This window comes from Pelobates fuscus, chromosome 2 (genome assembly GCF_036172605.1).
Source record: "Pelobates fuscus isolate aPelFus1 chromosome 2, aPelFus1.pri, whole genome shotgun sequence".
Classification (NCBI taxonomy): domain Eukaryota; kingdom Metazoa; phylum Chordata; class Amphibia; order Anura; family Pelobatidae; genus Pelobates; species Pelobates fuscus.
In genome coordinates, this window is record NC_086318.1 from 326,402,019 (window position 1) to 326,427,785 (window position 25,767).

The following is a 25,767-nucleotide window of genomic DNA, read 5'->3' on the forward strand; positions in this document are numbered from 1 at the left end:
CAGAACATTATCTTATACATTTGTTCTTGTGATAGGACACATACGGAGACCTTAGATGTGGTTTCCCAGATTTCCTGCCACTCTATGCTGTCTAGGGTTTCTCCTATATCAGCTTTCCATTTATCTATATAGGTCATGTCTCCCCACACTGAGGGTTCTTCGCCAAGATGTATGTAATGAAGGGAGATGAGGCCTTTGCAGTATTTTTATTTATTGCAGAGATGTTTAAACATGGTAGGGGGGGGGTGGGGGGCGGAGCTTGACAGCCGAGCCGAACGGCCGCATAGACTGAGAGCTCCGCAGCAAAAAACGAGAAAAACGGGAAAATAACCGGGCTGCAAGCCCTCAAACCGTAAAAACGACTCTATATCACCCCCTGCGAGCGATGGGGCGAAAAACGAGGAAAATACCCAAAGAAAAACCCATTCCGGGACTCACAATTGGTGATATGTGGAGACAGGCCCGCGTGGTAAATGAGGCCAATATGGCGGCGCTTCACGGAGGCTGCTCCGACTTTTCGGATGATCTATCTGGGGAGGAGAGCCTGCCAGCCCCCACACGGAGTGAGCCGATACAGCCGACTAACAGCAACCCAGACACCGCTCCGGTGACTATTGCGGTCCTCACGAGGCTACTTGCGGGCCACCACAAAGACTTGCGTGAGGATATCACGGCCCTAAGAGGCGACCTGAAGGGTCTGACAACCCGCCTCAATGCACTCGAATGCACAACCGGCACAAACACCCAGGAACTGGGGGAACTTAAACAGGCTGTCCGAGACCTCCAACGGCAGCAAAAGTTACACGAGCATCGGTTGGCGGAGCAGGAGGACGCCGGGAGGCGAGATAATTTGAAACTCAGAGGGATTTCAGAAACGATCCCCGATACAGAGCTACCACAGGTGACCCAACGTTTACTCGCCACTATACTGCCACCTGCAAAGGCTCACAAGATAGCCCTCACTAACATTTTTAGAATCCCAAAACCACCTACTGCACCAACCGAAGCCACGCGAGATGTTATACTAGCATTCCAAGACAGGAGGGACAAAATGGCGGTCCTGGCTGCCTTGAGGGGCAAGACACCACACCGATTTGAAGGGATGGCGGTGAGTTTCCTTACCGACCTATCGAGAAACACCCTGGCCTGGCGACGCTCCCTCCAGCCTCTCACCACACTTCTCCGCCAGCGGGAGCTCAAATACAGGTGGCAGACGACACACGTCCTCACTGTGCAGCTGGGACCAGACTCCCACAGGATCCGGGAATTGGAAGACGCAGCCCCGCTCCTGCAGGCGCTAGGGCTGCCATCAGACACCCTCAATCCGGCAGGCCTTGAGAGGGCAACTGCCCACCAACTCTCGTGGGACCCAGAGAGATCCATCCCGTTCGTGCCAACAGGTGGCACGCCTGACCCATATGTGGCACTCACCACCTGAAGGAATACGCGGCACCAGGCGGAACAGAACGACCGATCTGCAACTCAGCCTGCCTCACCGAAACCTCCTCCTGATGAGAGACTTTGCAATTGGGACTCTAACTTCAAGGACTCTAATGGACACTCCGAAAGGGCCATAACTCCGACTCCAAACTACCACCATACTCCAGATAACACAAGCACCTAGCCATGACCTTCACCCCCCCCCCCCCCCGACACTAACAATCGGACACGGGACCCCCCCCCCCTCCTCGCCCCACCTACCGACGATACACAGCAGGGCTCCCCCATTAATCATGCCGCCTCTCCAGCGCTACATACCACTCACAATAGCAGTTTTGGCTTAAAAATCTTCTTCCTTACAAGGAACGACGACCCCAAGAAGGCCCCACTATTAGTGAGCCTGATTAGGCCAGCATGTCCCCTACCATGTATGGGGCTCTCTTAACCAGACGTTCACCTGCTATACCACCACATACCAGTAATCTAGCGTTATACAACAGCGACACACAACGCCACTAGTCTAACACAAAGCATGCCACCCTAGAACAAGCTCAGTTCAGCTAAAAGGTATCTGTGACCAGACAACACAAATAATGTCAGCCTGCTAAACAGCGTGTTCTCTGCTTCTTGTCTTTAACTTTGACACCCGAGGTATATCATATGATGTTTTAATGTTTTAATGTTCCGCCTAACCGTTTGCCATGTTATGCTACTGTAATGCCAACTCATATAAAGATGTACCACCTCTCCAATCCCCCCCAAAAATGAAACGCACACCAGGTATCTATGTCTAGATGAGTGGCCCACAGTCAACTTGCTAAATGAGGTATAATTAACGGTAACCTCAAAGATCCAAAGTAGATCTGGATCAGACACTCACATAATGGTTGTATTCTGTTTCTCAATATGTCATGTGGACACTTTTACAGATCCCCAGAAGCTTGATAGAGGTTAACAGGGCAATCATGCTCTCCTTGAGGGATCCCCATAATTGCAGATAACCCCAACATAGCCTGTTCCCCTTAGGTGCCAATTAGCCTGTCAACTTAAACTACCATGCTGCAGTTGAACTCTGACTTTTCTCCCTAGTTCTCAATAAACCAGATTGCCATCTCAAACACGTTTAACACCCTTTGAACAGGCTCCTACCTTTACAGACATAAGCTTGTTGACCCTACTATGACACACTACAATAGACAGACTAACTTAGCTCGCACTGTGCCTACATTTCGTATAGCATGTTCCTAGTAATATAACTGTCACGTGAACAGCAGTTACGTATTTATAATTTCTCACCTTCTTTATTTTGTTAATTTCACGTACTAGCTAACCAAGCGTATATTGAACTGTCTAAACCCTATAAAATCATGGCAGTCCCTCCTGGGAGTGTGCCCTAAACAAAGCAGAAACCTTTACCTTGTTTCACCCCTGTAGTAACGCTTCTCTTAATCGTACTCTGCGAAGCAAATGCCATAACGAATAACATACCCCCACATCATAAGCGCACTATAACGAATGTTATATCTCCCATGTATATAACCCATAGACTTCTAACGTTGAACCAGTTATACCTGTTAAAAAAAAGTGCGAAGTAACTATGCCACTGCCTTATCTGTATATATATATACATGCAAGTATGAACGCTGTTGTGGCGTCCTGAAAATGATATTATACTCACCTGCACAAAAATTTCAGAATTATAAGCCTATGTCATGCCGCACTAACCTATGGTCGCGGTCCCGGGTTAATCCATGCCATTCTAGGCCACTTATGTTTTTATATGTTTTTCTAATTTCTGCCTTAACTAACCTTGCATCTCACTACTGATATACGGCGCAGGAACAAATATGTGACAAAGCGATATTAAAGTATATAGAAGATAATGCGCGACACCATCCAATACTTAACTAATGTCAAACCACGAGTATAACCGTTTGCCCATGCCGTTGTGAAACTGTAAGCCAGATATGTATTTTCATAACCTAGATTAACGCCGTTATTAATGATATTATTGGATGCGACACAAAATTCAATGTTAACGAAGCTTACTTTCTACCGTGTTTCTACTCAACTACCTTTAAACATAAAATTTGTGCTAGATATTGCATGTACCTCTCTGTTAAACTGTCTACTATGCGTTGGAGGAATGCCGTTGGGGTACCTCACAACCGATTGTTAATATCTTATGCACAACAAAAATAAAGAATTTATAAAAAAAAACATGGTAGGGGTCCTTGTTGCCGCTTCCTTAACCCCTGGGGAGTGTGCAAAGTCGCGTATTTGTATGTAGCGGAAAAAGTCGGAAGGAGTGAGTGGAGTCTCCTGTTGTAAGCGTTTGAAGCTAAGTATAGTGTTCCCTTGCCACAGGTGGTAGAATCTCTGGAGTCCTGCCCTTTCTAAATTTTTAAATTCCTGCAATTTCTCTAAGTCACAGGTGCCTTATTCCAGGGTCCTATTTAAATCTTGCACTGCAGAGAGCCCCAAGAGGATAGATGTCCTATGTTAGTGGGTTAATTTCATGAGAGCAGTAATTGGGTTGTGTGATGAGGTTTATCAGGAAGTTCTCCAATACATGTATCTGATGCAACATTTGCATATGGGCACTAATTATTTTAAAGCATTTTATACACCAGTGTATGATAGTCATTGATTACGACATCGTTTATGATATGTTTTATTGTGTGGAGTGTAAATAATATCAGCATCATCAGGGTGTTGATTATTTTGAATGTGTTTTTAAAATTTTTGCTTCAGCTTGCAATGATGAGCATTAATTTAGACTGAGAGTCCTCACCCAGTCCTCATATAGGTCACTGTGATGCAGCCCGTTGTTTTTTCATTTTATTAGATCATAAAATTGCAAATCATTATAATAGACAATAGCTGTGTGCTAACTAGAGATCACATACATGAAAATGTTCTTCCGAAATTAGAAGGAATGAAGGAAAGGTCCAGAATGAAAGCATCCTGTAGGCTGATAGTTTCTCACTGGGGCATAAGAATATCTGGTGGCTGACAGAAATATGTAGAAAATGGCCAGTAAAAAAAACCTGTGTAGCTTAGTTAATGCTTATTTAACCGCCTGCATGTCATTGTGAATGCATATGTAATTTCTCATTACTTAACCTTACTTCTCATTAATTACCCATGGAATTGATGTTTGTGTCAAGGGACAAGCTAGCTGCATTACTATGGCAGACGCTCAGCAAGGCACTTGCCTGAGCATCCAGAACTGCTGTTGACAACCAAAAGTAGGACCTGGATACACATGATAATAGCCACACAACTCTGTGAGGCCCTGGCTAGTTATTACTCGCCTCATAAATTCAACGAATTAATATGAAAGTAGCCCTTAATATCCCGTTTAACTGTTGCAGGAGAGCAGACATTCATTATACAGGATTAACTGCTGTTTTCCTTCCAAACTCTGGAACAGTTTGGTTATAGTACGAGCATGACGGGGGAAATCAAGCATAGCTGGATAATAAACATGACTAAGCCACAAGTAATCCTTTTGTTAATCTGTAAAGCTGGACTGATTTTAACACTTGGCTTTGGGACTGAGTATTATAGGTGGTTCCATGTACATCATGACAGCCCTGTTGAAAAATAAGGATGTTTAACCACAAATCAATTCTTCAATCATATTGCTAACTTCTAAAGGTGACCTTGTTTGGACTGCTCAGTTTCAAAATTAGCCAAACTTCTCATAACGTATGAATAAGGAATATCAATAATAATAAGGAATATAACACCATCGTTATTCATAGCATTGTGGGATAACAATGGTTTTATATAGCCATTAAACTAAAATTTACAACGCTTCAACACAGTGTTTTTTTTGGTTTTGATATTTGATGGCTTGAAAAAAAAAAACTCTTTGTGCCGAAACGTGGCCAAATTTAGTTTGATGGCTGAATAAACCCCCATTGTACCGCATTGACTTGTGCCAGGGGGTCAGTTATTACATGAATATATTGATCTCGCGAACAAAGTCTGTTCCACTAGCACAGGTAACAAAGATTCAGGATTCAATTGTGTGCTACACACTATTTATTTTATTCAAATGGGAATATCTATACTCATGCCAACAAATTTAACCACTGTTTGGTCATATTTAAACCACAACTAATCTGGTTACCAACCTCTGAGTGATAATTCAGAGATTATTTATCTAGTAACATTTATACTATTACATATACTGAAGAGAATTTTACCTCTATAAACCCTTTGTAAACTATGCATCAGACTATTTTGATAACCTTTATTTCACACCCATGAAAAGGAACATAAACCCTGCTACTTTAAAGAAACACTTCCAGTACCATAACCATTTGAGTCCACAATAAAAAGAGTGTGTGGTTGGTTGCGCTGGGCTAAGCAGGGCTGTGCTCTTTGGCTGAGAGCCATCAGCCAGTGAGACCTGTTATAGATTGGCCAGGCTCTACAAAGACATTTACCTGCAGGATCAGACTTGATGCAGCGGGGGAACCTGGGGCTCTCCGGTAACTTGTCAAATAGTAAAAAAAAAAAATCATGGATTACACTGGCAGATATCTTTGGCCCTTGAGGCACCATGAACACTAAATTGGGCTCATGCGTGGAGCGTTCTTTTAAACTATGCCATGAAATTAATTGTAAAAAAAAAAAAAATTAAGCATATTGTAATTTGAAAATTACTTGGTATGCTGTTGAACTGGGTGGCCTTCAGCCTTGATGTTTTGCCAGCATTATGGGAGATGTAGTCCATAAAATCTGGTGTGTCGGAGGTTGCCTATTCTTTATGTAGAATTTGACACTTGTACAATATTAATGTCAGTTTGACCACACTTGATTGCATTGCTGATGGTGCATAGAGTGTCCTTTCCCAATTGTGATTGCATTATAAAATCATTTAAGGCACACTTTTTTTTCTGGTATAGATTTAATGATTTATGCTGGTTTTATTTATTTATTTATTTATTTATTTTTTACTTTTTTGAAATTGGTATGTTTATTGTGTATGTACGTATCACAAGGTAGATACTGAATTCTCTGTATTCTCTTAAAATGTATTCACTTAATGTGAGGGTATATGTAAATGTCCTTGCATAGTTACAAAAGAGAGATAAAGACCATCTTCTCAATACTATCTCAAATTGCTTTTGAAGCTATAGCAATGTTAAATGCAACTTCAAATGTACATTTAATGTGAAGTTCATAATTCAAACTTACCTAATTATTTTTGATTTCAAAGAGCAAGTCGGACTTGTACAATACTTCAAATTCCGGAGAGACCCATAGATTTGATTTTAAGTTTAATGTTCTAGTGCCACTAAAGTGATTAAACACGTTCTCTTTATTCTTTTTGAATAGTGGATAAGTAGCCAGACATGGATTTTATTTAAATAGTGTTCAATGTCTTTACAGGGAAATCATTGTAAGGTGTATTGTTAAAGCATTTTTGCGGACATTTACTAAGCAATTTTTCTTGGTTTTGTTAGAATTTAATCAGCTCTCTATTTGAAAGAACTGCCAGTACCTTGCTTTCAGTTCCAAAAATAAATGTGAATGACAGTCAATTAAACTCTCCAATTTTTCTATCAGCAATTGATAAATTGCAACCCTCTAAAATTTGAATAATGTTTAAGGTCTTGTGCGGTCTTTGGAAATTTAAAACGAAAAAATAAAATAAAAAAGACTGAAAAAAAGATTTTAAATCCACAAGTGTCAAAAACTTCCAGCATTTTAGTCACCTTCGTTGTATATTCATTTAATTTATTATATAGATAGATAGTTGGTTATACAAGTTTGCATACCCTTGGAGAATTGGTAATACATGTACCATTTTTAAAGAAAACATGAGTGAGCAGGTAAAACACATTTTGTTTTATTTCTTATGTTCAACTTTAGGCTCCAGCAGAATGGCACAATCATAAAACAAAACATCGCAACAAAGAAAAAAAAATGAAATGACCCCTGTTCAAAAGTCTACATACCCTTAGTTCGTAATACTGTGTACTGCCCCCTATAGCATCAATCACAGCGTGAAGTCTTTTGTAATAGTTGTCTATAAGGCCACTCATTTTTGCAGGTGGTATAGCTGCCCATTCGCCTTGGCAAAATGCCTCCAGGTCATGCAAAGTCTTTGGTCACCTTGCATGAACCGCACGTTTGAGATCTCTCTAGAGTGGCTCGATGATATTAAGGCCAGGGGACTGTATTGGCCACTCCAGAGCCTTCACCTTTTTCTGCTGTAACCACTGGAGGGTTAATTTGGCCTTGTGCTTAGGGTCATTGTCATGCTGGAAAGTCCAAGAGCGTCCCATGCGAAGCCTTCGTGCCGAAGAATGCAAATTGTGTGCCAGTATTTTCTGATATGTTGCTTTCATCGTGCCATCAATTTTCACAAGATTCCCCATGCCTTTAAAGCTCACACCCCGCCCCTATAAAGTCAATTTTTCTTCCACAAAACATTTGGCTGACACAGTCCACTTTAAAGGAACACTATAGTGTTAAAAATACAAATCTATATTACTGTTAAGTGTCACTATCCAGTCCACAATCCAGTACTCCTAATAGCGGAGAATCGGGGACCTAATGTGCATCTATAGCGAGCGATGCACACTTTCAAACTTCCCATAGGATAGCATTGAATCAATACTTTCATATGGGGCTTCCATGTCATGTGATCGTGTTTTACTCTGCCAGTGCAGCTGAATCGGGTCTAGTGTCTGTCATATTGACAGCCACAGGTAGACTTAAACCTACACTGCAAACATTGCAGTTTCTCGAAGGTTGCAGGGTTAAGAGGACAGGGACACTGCACCCAGACTACTTCATTGAGATGCATTGATCTGGGTGACTATAGTGTTTCTTTAAGATAGATTTAATTGTACTTTTAATCAAAATTGCAAGTATCGGTTTACGTTTTAAGGTATATTATGTTGAAGGTTGCCCCTTCGTCTCCATGATGGCAGCACTAATTAGATGACTGCGGGTGACCACTATAGCTGTAAATAACATTTACCACATTTCATAAACCCTGGTGGATAATAGCAAAACTTATTGACTAAACTTAAGAGGTAGAGTCCATCTAACAAGTGCTATGCTAGCACAGTGTTCTGTGAAACAAAATACAGTGCTTTTTGCACATGTTAATGCTGAAATAAATGATTCAGAATATAGTGACAATCCCTATAAAGTTAATTTAATATGCGTAGTGCTTGACCAGTCCTGCCTCTATTTTACTGTGAATATACCATAGTACGTGTTCCTCTGATTATTTACATCTTGCCATGACCACATCGATAATAACATTAATTACATGCTTGCATTGGTATAGAATTTTAATGTACAAATTTAAATGTTAGGCAAGGAAAGTATAGTTCATTCAAAAAAGCTATTGTGACACATTGTTATTCTTATTTAAATATGCACATTTCTGATGCTAATGTTTGTAGTTCTGACACGTAAAATACATATTTATTTGTTTTGTTGTCAGCAATGTAACGCTCCTAAATGTAACCTTCAGCTCGATTTAAAATGTAAATGTTTCTCTTCTACTCTGTTCCCTGTAGGAATGATAAACCTGTAGCTTTCCTAATAATAATTCTAGCGCAGTTGAGAGGGAGAGAAGGTTACATGGGCTCAGAGAAATTTAGGTTGACAGCAAAAATATTTATAGTTAACCCATTTTTACTAAGCCGTGGCCTCGTACAAACACTGGATTGAAATGTCTTCTGTGAGCGCCAATTCTTAAAGCATGGGTGACACTTGATATTCAAGCCACTTTGTTGTCAACAGAAAAGAAGGGGTGAAACAACAAAACGAATACATACAAAAAAAAAAAAAAACAATTGTTAAAATAAAGTGACGTTTAAAGAAGAATATTTTTCAAAATATTATTTATCTCACAAATTTGAAATAATGTTTTGTCTTGCAGAATAGGGAACTGCCGTGTAGAAATTTAGAAACATAATTCTCGTTTCCAAGAAGCTTGCAGTCTATTTACTAAACAAATGAGCTTTTAGTAGCTATGGTTATTTGGTTCCAGTAAATTATTATGGCATAAAATAGTCAATGCAATGCTCAATATACTCCTTTAATTTTTTTATTACTTTTATATGCATGGAACTATTGCAGAAAGCTTTTCTTAATGTGCTTCATGTTGTTGTTTTTTTTAAATCTTATTTTCAAAGTGTTTGTGATAGTGTTTAAGGCAGTCCCCCTGTCATGCATTTTTTGTCTTTTGTTCTTCCTTGTTCCCATAATATTTTAATCCTAAAGGACGGAGACAATGGTTAAAGTTTGGAACCAAAACTATGCTATGTGCTACCTGTTTGTTCTAACATATTGCAAGGATTTTTGTTTAAGTGCCCCCATACACATTATATATTGTATTGTAAAGGGCATGTAGAGCTTCTTTTTTCTACCCTATACGTATACCTAACGCAACATTATGTGTAAATAAAAGGTGACCAGCTCTTGGGCCCCTCATGACAAAGGGCAGTGGAAAATGCAGCCCAAGGCAAATGCCTTGTTAGCCTTGCAGTAAATACAGCACTGCCAATAACAACCTTCCCCTAACTCAGTACCAACTCTACTTCTTACCCTATGCTTACACTAACAGTAACCATTTGTCTACCCTAACCGTAACCTTGTACTATCCCTAACCATAAAACAGCATTAACCCTAACCCTAAGGAATACCCACTGCTAATATCAGTACTGACGTCAGCACATGAATTTCCTTGCTAAAACAATACAGAATGGGATGTTACCGTAATCTCCTGGCTGCTTACAGCATTACAGGGATATCTCCCTGTAATGCTTGAACTTCAGCATGCTGTACCTTGGTACTGACAGCTGGCAAAGCCCAACACTGATCATAAATTGCAGAGGTGCACGAAGGTACCCTGGAAAATCACTGTTGCTGAGCACAAGACTCATTGATGAGTCTTGAGCCACTAAAGGTGGCCCCAGCTGACAGAGGGTAGCCCCAGGTATCGATTAATACCCAGATCTCCCTGTTGTGAGCAGGGATTTAACCCAGAAAATAATGCAGACCCTAGAGTAATTTGGGCTTGTCCACACAACCAAGGGGTTTAAGCCCCTTCATTTAGACCTTCAAATAATGTTAAAACACAACTTTCAAAATTGCATACTAATCATTCAATACAGACGCACACTCACTGACAGACGCACACCCTCATTGACAGACACACACTCATTGTACATCACTGACAAACAATGACGTACACACTCACTGATTTGACACACTGAAAGACAGACACACACTATTACTCGGGTGCACTCTGACAGACGCGCACTCTGACAGACGCGCACTCACTGACAGACGCGCACTCACTGACAGACGCGCACTCACTGACAGACGCGCACTCACTGACAGACGCGCACTCACTGACAGACGCGCACTCACTGACAGACGCGCACTCACTGACAGACGCGCACTCACTGGCCGTCACATACGCACTCACTGACTAACAGACACACACACACATACATTCACTCAAAGACACACACACTTACAGACACATTCATTTAGACACACACACACATTTCCCCCACATTTTAATTTAAATCCATCCAGCCTCCCTGGGAGAGCTGAAGTGGATTACTTACCTGCGGTCCAGTGGGGCTGCTGGGTTGGCAGGTAGGGGGCGGACAGGCAGAGTAGGCGGCAAGGGAGCTCTGATTTTCCTGCTCACCGCGTGATGCTGGGAGCCAGAGTGACGTCATATTCCGTCTCCCGGCTTCATTAAGCAACACGCGAGGGTGAGGTGAGCATGCTCCGTCGCTGCCCGCTGCTGCCCGCCGCCCACCTCGGGGAGGAGGCTCAAAAGTGGCAAGCTCTTGAGACCCCCAGGACACGAGGCAAACAAGGGATCTGCCTGGGCGTTTGGGGACAACCTTTTTGCCGCCCCCCCCTGCAAAGTGCTGCCCAAGGCAAATGCCTTGTTTGCCTCACGATAATTACCGTATTTTTCGCTCCATAAGACACACTTTTTTCCCCCTCAAAAGTGAGGGGAAATGTCTGTGCGTTTTATAGAGCGAATATGAAGCTTTACTTACCTGTCTTGTAGCGTGGGCCGGCTTCACAGCGCGCACCGTGGTACAGGAACTTCAATTTCAGGTTGCGGTTTCCGGCGGGACTGAAAGGAAGTGCGCACTCAGTGTGCACACTTCCTTTCAGTCCCGCCGGAAACCGGAACCTGAAATTGAAGTTCCAGTACCGAGGTGCGCGCTGTGAAGCCGGCCCACGCTACAAGACAGGTAAGTAATTATGGGACGAGGGGAGAGGGGGTGCACTATGGGACGGGGGGGAACACTGTGGGAGGAGGGGGGAACACTGTGGGAGGAGGGGGGAACACTGTGGGAGGAGGGGAGGGGGAGAACACTATGGGAGGAGGGGAGGGGGGGACACTATGGGAGGAGGGGAGGGGGGGACACTATGGGAGGAGGGGAGGGGGGGACACTATGGGAGGAGGGAAGGGGGGACACTATGGGAGGAGGGGAGGGGGGACACTATGGGAGGAGGGGAGGGGGGGACACTATGGGAGGAGGGGAGGGGGGATACTATGGGAGGAGGGGAGGGGGGATACTATGGGAGGAGGGGAGGGGGGATACTATGGGAGGAGGGGAGGGGGGACACTATGGGAGGAGGGGAGGGGGGGCACTATGGGAGGAGGGGAGGGGGGGGCACTATGGGAGGAGGGGAGGGGGGGCACTATGGGAGGAGGGGAGGGGGGACACTATGGGAGGAGGGGATGGGGGGACACTATGGGAGGAGGGGAGGGGGGGACACTATGGGAGGAGGGGAGGGGGGACACTATGGGAGGAGGGGAGGGGGACACTATGGGAGGAGGGGAGGGGGGGACACTAGGGGAGGAGGGGAGGGGGGGACACTAGGGGAGGGGGGACACTAGGGGAGGAGGGGAGGGGGACACTAGGGGAGGAGGGGAGGGGGGACACTAGGGGAGGAGGGGAGGGGGGACACTAGGGGAGGAGGGGAGGGGGGGACACTAGGGGAGGGGGGGGCACTATGGGAGGAGGGGAGGGGGGGGCACTATGGGAGGAGGGGAGGGGGGGACACTATGGGAGGAGGGGAGGGGGGACACTATGGGGGGGGGCACTATGGGAGATGGGGGGGGGACACTATGGGAGGAGGGGAGGGGGGACACTATGGGAGGAGGGGAGGGGGGACACTATGGGAGGGGGGGACACTATGGGAGGGGGGGACACTATGGGAGGAGGGGAGGGGTGGGCAATATGGGAGGAGGGGAGGGGTGGGCAATATGGGAGGAGGGGAGGGGGGACACTATGGGAGGAGGGGAGGGGTGGGCAATATGGGAGGAGGGGAGGGGTGGGCAATATGGGAGGAGGGGAGGGGGGACACTATGGGAGGAGGGGAGGGGGGACACTATGGGAGGAGGGGAGGGGGGACACTATGGGAGGGGGGACACTATGGGAGGGGGGACACTATGGGAGGGGGGACACTATGGGAGGAGGGGAGGGGGACACTATGGGAGGGGGGACACTATGGGAGGAGGGGAGGGGGGACACTATGGGAGGAGGGGAGGGGGGACACTATGGGAGGAGGGAGGGGGGGACACTATGGGAGGAGGGGAGGGGGGACACTATGGGAGGAGGGGGGGGGACACTATGGGAGGAGGGGAGGACACTATGGGAGGAGGGGAGGGGGGACACTATGGGAGGGGGGGACACTATGGGAGGGGGGGACACTATGGGAGGAGGGGAGGGGGGACACTATGGGAGGAGGGGAGGGGGGACACTATGGGAGGAGGGGAGGGGGGACACTATGGGAGGGGGGACACTATGGGAGGGGGGACACTATGGGAGGGGGGACACTATGGGAGGGGGGACACTATGGGAGGAGGGGAGGGGGGGCACTATGGGAGGAGGGGACACTATGGGAGGAGGGGAGGGGAGAACACTATGGGGGGGAACACTATGGGAGGAGGGGAGGGGAGAACACTATGGGGGGAACACTATGGGAGGAGGGGAGGGGAGAACACTATGGGATGAGGGGGAGAACACTACTGGAGGGGATGAGGGGGAGAACACTATGGGAGGAGGGGAGGAGGAACACTATGGGAGGAGGGGAGGGGAGGGGGAACACTATGGGATGAGAACACTATTGGACAAGAGGAGGAGGGGGTTAAAGAACACTTGGACAAGGGGATGGGGGTTAAAGAACACTTGGACAAGGGGATGGGGGTTAAAGAACACTTGGACAAGGGGATGGGGGTTAAAGAACACTATGGGACAGGGGAGGGGGGGGTTAAAATCACTATGGGATAGGGGAGGGGAGTGGGTGGTAAGGAACACTATTGGACAGGGGAGAAAAAAAAAATATTCTGAACAAACTTTCCCATAGTAAAAAACACTTTTTTTTCTGGGTTTCCTCCTCTAAAAACTATGTGCGTCTTATGGTGTGGTGCATCTTATGGAGCGAAAAATACGGTAGATCACTGATCATAATGTCAACTTCAAATTATATCCAAAACTGATAATATCACAAGTAGTCAATAGAGGGCTCTAGTGATAGCCCTAATGGTTTTTAGCATAGAACAAATAAATGGCAGTAGAGTACTTAAGGTGAATGTACCAAAAATATACCAAATCATACAGTTAACAAAATTATCAAATATGAAAGTGTAGAAAATGTATGCCCAGAATTAACTGTTCCCTATCATAGCCCTGGTCATAAAGGCTACAAACTTGAAAATTAAATTCTGCATATTTATCTTTGCATATTTATTAAACCAGGAGGAACATATACACAGGTGCTTATTTACCTGAAGCCCCACACTCACTCCGATAGCTGGCCACAACTAAGACTAAGAATCTAATCTCTCCGATTGTCTTAGGTTACCCAAAATTACACAAAACCCAACTCAATTTTACATGTGTCAGATACAATAATATCTTCCACCCACAACCCTTTCTACTGATATAGTTTATCACAGATACTGCACTAGAAAAAAATGTGTGTGTGGTAACCACCAAGGGATTAAAGAAAATGCTTCATGTGGTTAACTTGCCTGGGAGCACAGTGTAGCTGCCGGCATAGTAGGACAAGCTACATTCATGGTACTTTTGGGATGCTTACACCTATGTCCCCACTCCAACAAAAGACACACAAAGATCTTTAGCTCACTGGGTTAAACAAACCTTTTTTCTACCCTGGAACATTTCAGCTAATTAGATTGCTGGGATACTAGACTAAGACATCACAGGAGGCAATTGATGTAAAGTTTCCTTTTTGAGAGCCCATCTCTTTATGACAAGCCTCTTAGGGAAACGGGTTAATCAAACCTCTAGACTTCTTAAATCTCCCAGAATGCACAGGCAGAAGGTGATGTGTCTGCTCACCCCCAACTTGATGACATTTTATAACACTTTTCTTAAAAAAGACAAGTGGCAAGGAATCAATTTTGTTGGTTTCCAATATCCCACTTTGTTAATTTTTGTGCACATAACTATATGTGAGCTAGTAACGTCTATCTTTCTGACTTGTTAGTATTTCTTTTCTCTGATAAACGTTATAGGCAGGAATATACTAAAGAAACACTCCAGGCACCAAAACAGCTTCCTATAATTTAAGTTGTTGTGGTGCCAAGAGGTCCCCAAAGGCACTCTTACCTCAAGGGTTAACCGTTCTTGAAACTGTCCCCAAAAGTTGCCTCCAGCTGCTATCTCCACTTCCCTCTAAAATGTCACTTTCAGGGAGCGTGGAGCGCTGCTGGGCAAGGGCGCCACTGATTGGCTGGGAGCATCAGTTGACTGCTGTCAACCAATCAGTGACTCCCAATTCACATAACTGGCTTGGAAAGAAGTGTACCTTTTCCAAGCCGGTTTTGTGAACTGGGAGTCACTACTTAGCTTACAGTAGCAGCTGACTGCTCTCAGCCAATCAATGACGTTTGAGAAGGGTTGAACTCTTGAAGTAAGAGTGCTTCCAGGGGCCTCCTGGCATCATAACAACTTTATTTAGATTAGGTTGTTTTGGTGCCTCGTGTGTCCCATTAATTTGAATGAAGTGAAAAACGACAATATACAAGCCAGGAAATTAAAATTTACTAGCTGGAAGGACATGCTATCTAGGGATACGTGCCATTTGAAGAAAAATATTTTTCTGGTTAAAAATGTTTGCCACCTGTTTTCACTGTGTTTTGTATTTCTTATACATTGCATGAAGATTACACCGAACAAAGCATAGCTTGAACAAATTGGTTAAATAGCTTGGATTAGTTGTGTTTCACACCTTGATAATCTTATTATGCATTGCTAAATCTATTTAATTACAGCTTACTAATTAGTGTTGTGTCGAGGTACAGCTGCTAATTTCTGTGGCTCTGACATGGTTCGTTTCAAATTGATAACTGTTGCATCTGTAACATTTAGGCACAGTTTAGTTTATAAATTACGGTTGTTTGCATATTTAATGCTTTGTGTGTTAGCTTGCTAAACTGATCTGTATGTAGCCTTACAGTCTATATATTATTATAAATTGTATTGTTTCTTTTAAATGACTTAAAGGATCACTATAGTGTCAGGAAAACATTGAGCCAAAGTGGTCTGGGTGACTATAATGTCCCTTTAACATTTCAAATCGTATGAAACTAGTCAGGTCTCTAAAATGTACCCACCACTGAAACCTCGAAAGTCATTTGCACCTTCACTAGTGGTGGCAAATAGTAAGTTTGAACACTGCCTTTTATCAGCATTCTCATGATATACATACACACACATTTATTTACACACACACACACATATATATATATATATATATATATATATATATATATATATACACATAGATACACATAGATATTAGGGATCAACCGATATTGATTTTTTAGAGCCGATACCGATAATCTATGAACTTTCAGGACAATTTCTAAAGGTAAATGAACAAAATATACATGCCACATGTAGTGGGTGCAGTGTGTTTAGACAGGGGAGCTATGTGTGTTTGTCGGTAGATGTAATGTGCCGGTAGATGTAATGTGTATATATTGTGAATGCAGTGAGTGTGTGTGTAGTGTGTATATAAAGTGAATGCAGAGTGTGTGTTTGTGTAGTGTGTATATAAAGTGAATGCAGAGTGTGTGTTTGTGTAGTGTGTATAGTGAATGCAGTGTGTGTGTGTGTGTAGTGTGCGTCAAGTGAATGTAGTGTGTGTATATAATGAATGCCGTGTGTGTAAAGTGAATGTAGTGTGTGTATATAATGAATGCAGTGTGTTTGTAGGGTGCGTAAAGTGAATGTAGTGTGTATATAATGAATGCAGTTTGTAGTGTGTGTATATAATGCAGTGTGTTTGTGTATATAATGTAGTGTGTGTATATATATAATGAATGCAGTGTTTGTGTAGTGTGTGTGTATAACAAATGCAGTGTGTTTGTGTAGTGTGTGTGTGTGTGTGTGTAATGAATGCAGTGTGTTTGTGTAGTGTGTGTGTGTGTATAATGAATGCAGTGTTTGTGTAGTGTGTTTATATAATGAATGCAGTGTGTTTGCGTAGTGTGTTTCTATAATGAATTCAGTGTGTTTGTGAAGGGGGTTTATATAATGAATGCAGTGTGTTTGTGTAGTGTGTGTGTGTGTAATGAATGCAGTGTGTTTGTGTAGTGTGTGTGTATATAATGAATGCAGTGTTTGTGTAGTGTGTTTATATAATGAATGTAGTGTGTTTGCATAGTGTGTTTCTATAATGAATTCAGTGTGTTTGTGAAGGGGGTTTATATAATGAATGCAGTGTGTGTGTGTGTAATGAATGCAGTGTGTTTGTGTAGTGTGTGTGTGTAATGAATGCAGTGTGTTTGTGTAGTGTGTGTGTGTATATAATGAATGCAGTGTTTGTGTAGTGTGTTTATATAATGAATGCAGTGTGTTTGCGTAGTGTGTTTCTATAATGAATTCAGTGTGTTTGTGAAGGGGGTTTATATAATGAATGCAGTGTGTTTGTGTAGTGTGTTTCTATAATGAATGCAGTGTGTTTATGTGTGTTTCTGAAGGAATGGGGGGGGCATTTTTATTTTAATTTTATGTTTTTTTTTGGTCCCCCCCTCCCTGCTTGTTACCTGGCCAGGGAGGGGGGCTATGGCATTCCCTGGTGGTCCAGTGGCATGTACTGTGCAGTGGGAGCCCACAGGTAGGTTTAACTTTCCAGCAGTTACCTTCAGCTCCCTGTGTAAATCTTGTGGCCTGCGTGTCGCGCAGAGCGTTGCCATGGCTCTGCGGCCGCGGGACTCGCGCGATTTACACAGGGAGCGGAAAGGAGCTGCTGGGAGGTAAGTAAAAGCTTGCCCCCCCCCCCCCCCCCCCCTGTTAGATATGGAACATTGAGCATGACTGCAACTCCATTACGGAAGGACATTTAAAGTGTATTTGTCATGAAAAGGGGGGAAAAAATGACTTACGGTAATATTAACTGGCACACTCTCCTTCTGAGGTCTTTAAATATTTTTCAAAGATCCCTGATGGTGACTTTTTTGAGGGTCCTGAAAAAGAGAAGTTTTATTTTCCTAAAGCTGTCCGTTGTGGCCACCACCATGATCATCTGGTGGATCCTATTCTTTTCCTTGTTCTTTACCTTTCAGGAGCCTAATCACTGCTGTACTCCTGTGAATGCACAAAAGTACAACATTGATGTCTATGGAGGATCCAATGAGATCCTCCATATACAAAGTCTTTTTCCTCAAAGCCATCAGTAGGAACAACCTTTTTTTTTCAAGAGTAAGATTTAAATACACTTTTTTTTGGGTGGGGTGAGGAGGAAATGGGGGTTCAGAGCCACTTTAAATTATATGAATTCAGATTTCACCTCTATATTGTCCTAGCAAAACTGCTGGAAAATGTATAAATATCTCTGAAAAATAGACACTAAAAATATAAATTTCTGCATTCTGACTTATAATTGACTTCTATGTCATTAGCAAATAGATGATAAAAGTACCAAAAAGATCACTCGCCCAGTAGGCCCCTAGTTCTTCCCTAAGAGAACCATTTAATTGGCCTGAGATCATGCATCATCTGAGAGCAACCTTTATGCCAGCCGAATTAGCAAAGTAACAATGCTGGATATTTGCTACTTTCCTTTACCCTCACACCACCATTATACTTTTTTGTGCTTAGATACAATTGTGCTCATTTTACATTCTCTTTCTTTTGTGTGCAAGACAAGCTATGATATCACTTGGAAGGCTCTGAGACTGGCAGCAAGACATATCTCATGTCATTTATTGTCATATTTACAGTTATTTTTTGTATTACAACCAGACAGAACATCTTGGAATGATGAAAGTTTAAAAAGATTTACTGGTTTTTATGCCGCTGTAGAATTTTGCGCTCATGAGTCACCTTTTCTTTTATTTTTGTGAAAACTGGTTCTTTAAAAACAAAAAACGTACAATTTTGAAAAACAATATTTGAGTTTAGGAATAATTAATGGCACACTTACTTATGATGTTCTCATATTTAAATTATATTAAATTAAATATGCCCTGCATAGACAAATACATCATACCTTACCAGGTAATGTAATAAACATAGTAAGAATATGTGCAAATTACTTCAAGTCTATGTATAAGGTGATGGAGGATGACTTTGTTAGGTTTGCAAACTAGGTCTACATGTAGCGTGATAAACCAGTGAGATACACATGCACAGTGGATTAATCAGTGACTGGCACTTGGAATATAATGTTAGTTGTGTATGCGTGATTGGCTGGCAAGCTAACATCCTAGAAGTTAAAGGAGCTCTACAGGGTCAGGAACACAAACATGTATTTCTGACCCTATAGAGATAACACCACCATCTAGCCCCTCTGGCCCCCTTTGTCTTCCTTAAGATAGTAAAATCTTACTTGTATTCAAGTCTGCAGATCCTGGCTCTGCCACTGTTTGCCAGTGAACTGCCTCTGTCTGCTGGACATCGTCAGACATGGTGGTCTGAGCCAATCACAGTGCATCCCCATAGGATTGGCTGAGACTGTCAAAAAGATCAGGGGCAGAGCCAGCACAAGTCAAACAACCCTGGCCAATCAGCATATCCTCATAGAGATGAATTTAATAAATGCATTTCTATGAGGAATGTTCAGTGAATGCATGCAGAGGATGTAGACCCTGGATGGTAGTGCTGCCTACTCTGCAGCACTGCTCCAGGAAGCACCTCTAGCAGCCCTCTAAGAAGTGGCCAGTGGAGTTATTACTAAGCTGTAATGTAAACACTGCATTTTCTCTGAAAAGACAGTGCTTACAGCAAAAAGACTGAAGGGAATGATTATACTCATCAGAATAAATGCAATAAGCTGTAGTTATTCTGGTGACTATAGTGTCCCTTTAAGAAGGATGAAGTATTTCCCTAACTATTTTAGAGTTTAATGAAGAGAAGATAGTAGCTGCTCCCAACATGGGTTAAAGGGAAACTATAGGCAACCAGAACAAATATCATTGTTGTGGTTTGGGTGCAGTGTCCCTGCCCTTTTATTTCTGCAATGAGAAACATTTCATTTTTTTAGAGAAACTGCAAAGTTTACATTGCATAGTTAAAGGAATACTATAGGAATGCTACATATAGTGTCAGAAGTTAAAGGAGTACTACATATAGTGTCAGAAATAAAAACGTGTTCCTGACATTATAGTGTTTAAATACTTAGGTTGCCAGCTCTTCTTCATTCGCCCTTAAATTTGATTTTGCTCATCTTTTCTCCCACGTCATGCCGGTCTCGCTGCAGTTGGCCCTGCCTGGCCCCACCACCTGTTTTGTATTCTTACACTAGAGTTTTCTTTACTTGGTGAACATAGTCTGAAGAACTAGAACTTAAAATTTAAATGTAGGCATCCAACTGTATACTTGAAATATATTATTTCTCTTTCAACAAAAAGCTATTGCTCTACTCCAGCTTGGCTCATTTTAAAATGTTTGCTGATCTTTAAAGGTTTGAGTGAATCAACACATGGTGACATTTTCGGCCATTTGGAATTTCATTATGGAAAGCTCTGAACATTAGTGTAGCATAGCCAACATTGTTCTTGACCCATATTTATAACGATTTTAGTTAATCTATTGTCAGTGTTTTCAAAATTAGGACACTAGTGACATTCAAAATCACTTTTTGCATATTTAGCTTGTTTTATATTTTCTGCTTGATACTAGTGGCAATGAGCAGACATTTTCTGGTTCGACAGCCCAGAGCTTCCATTTTTTCTTTTTAAATAAAACTGTAACACAATCTCTTTAAAGCTGTTATACTCTATGAACCACATGCATTTATGTTTAATTTAAACTTAAGTGGACCATTTGTCAGTACTTTGTCTTCATTTTCTGTTCACAGACAATAAGTACACGATCTCTTTTAGAAACCTTCAAAGGAGTTCAGTGCGAGATACTATCTTGACTCGTGCTTTGAGCTCCAGATGTAATGCTTTTCATGACGCGTATTATGCTTTATAGGTTGAGGGAAACAGGACTAAAGTATCATAAACATGTTATAATAGTGTTACATTTAATATAGCCGTGGGAGCTGCCTCTTCTAGATGGGCTAATTTAACAATTCCAGAACTCAGTACCTATAAATAGTTTATTTATTTCTATCTTTTGAATTTCAACAAAACATGATTTTGTATATAAAAATAATATAATTAGGCTATAATAATTTAGATTGAGTGTGTGCTTACATAAACATATCCATAGCTACTTTGTAGCAATGATTTTTATATTTCTCTGAATAATACATTACATTCAAAATGTTTAACTGGCATAATACATTTGTATTGGCATCCGTTATGTTTTGTGACAGAGTGTACAGTTTGTATTACTTGTACTTGGTCATAGACTGCGAGGTTTGTGCTGTCTAGGTCTACATATTTCATACTGTGTTGCTGGACTCTAACTTTTGTTACACCTCAATTATGTGGTTAAATGTTGTTGCCTTTTTTTTTTTTTTATTATCACAGATGCTTGTTACCACCCCTGAGAAGTGGGATGTTGTGACCAGAAAGAGTGTTGGCGATGTAGCATTGTCTCAGCTTGTAAGATTGCTGATATTGGATGAAGTGCACCTGCTTCATGAAGATAGAGGCCCTGTTTTGGAGAGCTTAGTAGCCCGTACATTACGACAGGTAAGTGCACGTATTATCATATATTTTTTCTAAGCTTCCTGGTAAATTAGAGACCACGATAAAGATTTATGAACCTGTCATGATGAAAACTGGTAAACAAAAATAAAAAAATGGGCCAAACTAACAAAATCGGCACAAACATAGCATTTGTGATTAATCAAAATGGGCCAAACTGTTACTCAAACTTTTACAAATTTTACCCAAAATGGGCCAAACTTAGCATTTGTGATTACTCAAAATGGGCCAAACTTTTACTCAAACTTTTACAAATTTTACTCAAAATGGGCCAAAAATAGCATTTGTGATTACTCAAATTTTACAACCTTGCACTATTTTTCAAAAGACTTATTTTGAGAAATGAGTAGATGTAACTAAGATTAACCCCTTAACCCCTTAAGGACCGTACCTTTTTTGCGATGTTGTACATTTGCGACCAGGCATCTTTTTGACACTTTTGTGTTTAGCTGTAATTTTCCGCTCTCTCATTTACTGTTCCCATACAAATTATATATTGTTTTTTTCAGGACAAAAGGGGCTTTCTTTACATACCATTATTTATATAATCTCATGTAATTTAATTTAAAAAAAAATATGAAACAATATGATGAAAATTTTTTTTTTTTGAATTTTATGTGAAAAATCTTTTACTCATCTACAAAAGCGAATGAAAAAAACTGCTAAATAGATTCAAAATGTTGTCCTGAGTTCAAAAATACCCAGTGTTTACATGCTTTTTGCTATTTTTTTGCATGTTATAGGGCTATAAGTACAAGTAGGAGATTGCGGTTTCAAAACATACATTTTTAAAATGTATCAATAGTGACATTGTAACCCTATTATCTGTCATAAATTGCTAAATAACACCCCACATGTACATATTTTTTTAAAAGTAGACAACCCAGGGTATTCAATATGGGGTATGTCCAGACTTTTTTAGTAGCCACTTAGTCGCAAACACTGGCCAAAGTTAGCGTTCATATTTGTTTGTGTGTGAAAAAAGTAAAAAACTAAATTGAACGCTAATTTTGGCCAGTGTTTGTGACTAAGTGGTTACTAAAAAAGACTGGACATACCCCATTTGCAATACCTTGGGTTGTCTTCTTTTGCAAATGGTATGCCATCATGGGGTTAATTCTCATTCCTGGGCTACCATACGCTCTCAAAGGCAACGTAACCAACCTGGGCATTTTCAATGTAAAAATATTTGACCCATATATTTGACCCTGTAACTTTCAAAAACGCTATAAAACCTGTACATGGGGGGTCCTGTTCTACTCAGGAGACTTTGCTGAACACAAATATTAGTGTTTCAAAACTGGAAAATGTATCACAACAATTATATCATCAGTAAAAGTGCTGTTTGTGTGTGAAAAATGCAAAAAAAGTCACTTTCACTGACAATATCATCACTGTGATATGTTTTACTCTTTTGAATCACTAATATTTGTGTTCAGCGAAGTCTCCCGAGTAAAACAGTACCCCCCATGTACAGGTTTTAGGGTGTCGTAGAAGGTTACAGGGTAAAATACAGTAATAGCAAATTAAATTCTCTGGACTTTCGGCCTGGGTTGGCAGGCAGGTCCCTTAAATTGTAATCAATAAAATAACTTAATTATGTAAAAATATTACAGAAATACGCACGTAGAATTTAAATATATATGCATATTTATATATTTGAAGTCTACATGTATTTTTATATAATTATTCATGTAATTTTGTATATGGACATATGAATAGTTCGCATTCTTTTTATTTATATATACATAGATATATATATATACAATTTCATTCTAAGTGTATTTTGATATAAATATATATATATTAATATCAAAATACAGTTAGAATAAAATTTCGTATAGATATATATTTTTTAATTTTTATTATTATTTTAATTTTTTTTAATTTAATTTAAATTATTTATTATTCATATTTTATAATAATATATATATTCAATATATATAGTTATTATATATTATATATATACGTGTGTAATTTAATTATAAGTGTATTTTTATATTAATATATGTACATATTAATATAAAAATACACTTAGCATGACATTATATATATGATATATAGACATATATTATATAGGTATAATATATGTCTATATATCATATATATACACATATATAATTATTATTATTTTTTTTTTAATTATCTTTCACTTAAAATTTTTTTTTTGATTTTACAGTTGCAGGGAGACTGCCTGTCAGCACAGACAGTCCCCCTGCAGGCAGACACATGGACACCTATTGTGACATCCTAAACCGCCATGGGGAGACTGTCTGGGCTGCAGGCAGTCTCCCCACACCGGGAGCACCGCCGATCGCCGCCGGGGGAACGACGGCGATCGGGTAAGTACATTGGACGGTTAGGACAGTTCAGGACCGTCACCGGTCGGCAACGCAAAAATGCCGATGACGGTCCTGAACCGTCCTCCGTCCTTAAGGGGTTAAGGACTGAGCCAAATGTACATGTTTTGAACAAAACGTAAACAAAACCTGGCATTTGCGCTATATGTCTGTCCAACCGTAATTCACCTCTTTCATATTAAATTCACCCACCCTTATTATATATCATTTGGTTCAGGGGAAACAGGGCTTTCATTTAATATCAAATATTTAGCTATGAAACATAATTTAATATGAAAAAAAAGGGAGAAAAAATGTATTTATTTTTTAGTTCTATATGACATTTTAACTGTGAATATCATTATACTGTTTGCTTTTACTGCAATAAAATACACAAAGTTGTAGTCATCGATATCTCACATGTAAAACAGTACCCCCTATGTACAGGTTTTATGGTGTTTTGAAAAGTTACAGGGTCAAATATAGCACATTACATTTGAAATTGAAATTCGCCAGATTGGTTATGTTGCCTTTGAGACTGTATAGTAGCCCAGGAATTAAATTTACACCCATAATGGCATACCATTTGCAATAGTAGACAACCCAAGGTATTGCAAATGGGGTATGTCCAGTCTTTTTTAGTAGCAATTTGGTCACAAACACTGACCAAAATGTATATGTGTATATATATATATATATACTTCGATCATATATAATTTAATGCTCCTCGACACTGGTGACATGTCCTCCTCCATCAATGTCGGCTCCCGAGTGGAGCTGAATGCGCATGCGCGGCCAGAGGCGCACGGACATTCAAACTCGCCGATAGGAAAGCATTACTCAATGCTTTCCTATGGGGATCTTTTTTGACTGTGTACTCCGTGAGGACGTCCAGCGTCAAATAAGTGTGATTTACTTAATTGAGCTGAAGTGGTCTGGGTGCCTATAGTGGTCCTTTAACATTTATTGTCAAACATTAATATGAAAATCATAAAGAGCAAACCAATATAGCAAGAATGTGACAGGCATTCAAGAAGTTATATGTATTCATTTTCAAGATACATGTTACTCATTTTTTGCTTCATGAGCATCAACAGTGTTGGAAGCGCACAATGGTGTGGGAATTGCCCGTGGAACTTCCTCCTGGGAGGAAATCTACCTGAAGTATGGTGAATGCTTTGCATACTTTTTAAAATGTATTCCGTCTTTTAAGAAACTGATGGGTTTGATTGTTTCTTATACATTCTATTACATGGGTCTTTAATGCTTGTACTTTACTTGCTTATTTGACTTGACTTTGACTTCTTTGTGTGTAAAATGTTTATAATTAAAGTGATCTATTTGTGTATCTGTACGTCCGTCCTTCCTTCTATCCATTGAAAGATAAAGTGAGTCTCTGTAAGAATCATCAAAGGCATGTGATTTTAGAAAAGAGATAAAGGAAGCCTTCCAGATTCATAAATTGTAGTAAGGCAATTTCTTTTTATGGGAGAAAAAGTGTCCAACACATTGACTGGGATAACCTGCACTACATATTTTAGCCTATCATTGCATTACTGGTTCGACTGAATACGGACATCCATAGGGACATGTCTGTGGGTGTTAGTGAGAGAATTGTGATTTTGTCTTTTGTCACACAATTCTGAAATTGAGTGGATTGTAATAAAATGGAGTTGGTGCCCATGACATCTTATGGTTATGGGGCTTAGAGTGCCCTTTTAGATTTAAAATATAAAAAAAAAAATCATATCATATATCATATCAAATCAAAAGATCAGACACTTGTTAAAACAAATTGATGGAATGCAAAACGCATGTGAT

At 41.0% G+C, this 25,767-nt stretch overlaps 1 protein-coding gene across 1 annotated transcript in view; it reads left to right on the forward strand.

Annotated features, from left to right (window-relative positions):
• The window catches only part of ASCC3 (activating signal cointegrator 1 complex subunit 3), a 647,451-nt gene that overhangs the window by 215,713 nt on the left and 405,971 nt on the right, over nucleotides 1–25,767 (forward strand). Inside the window, exon 11 of the mRNA XM_063443555.1 lies at nucleotides 21,428–21,592. Within this exon, the coding sequence (XP_063299625.1) occupies nucleotides 21,428–21,592 (165 nt within the window). The remainder of the gene's footprint in view (nucleotides 1–21,427; nucleotides 21,593–25,767) is intronic.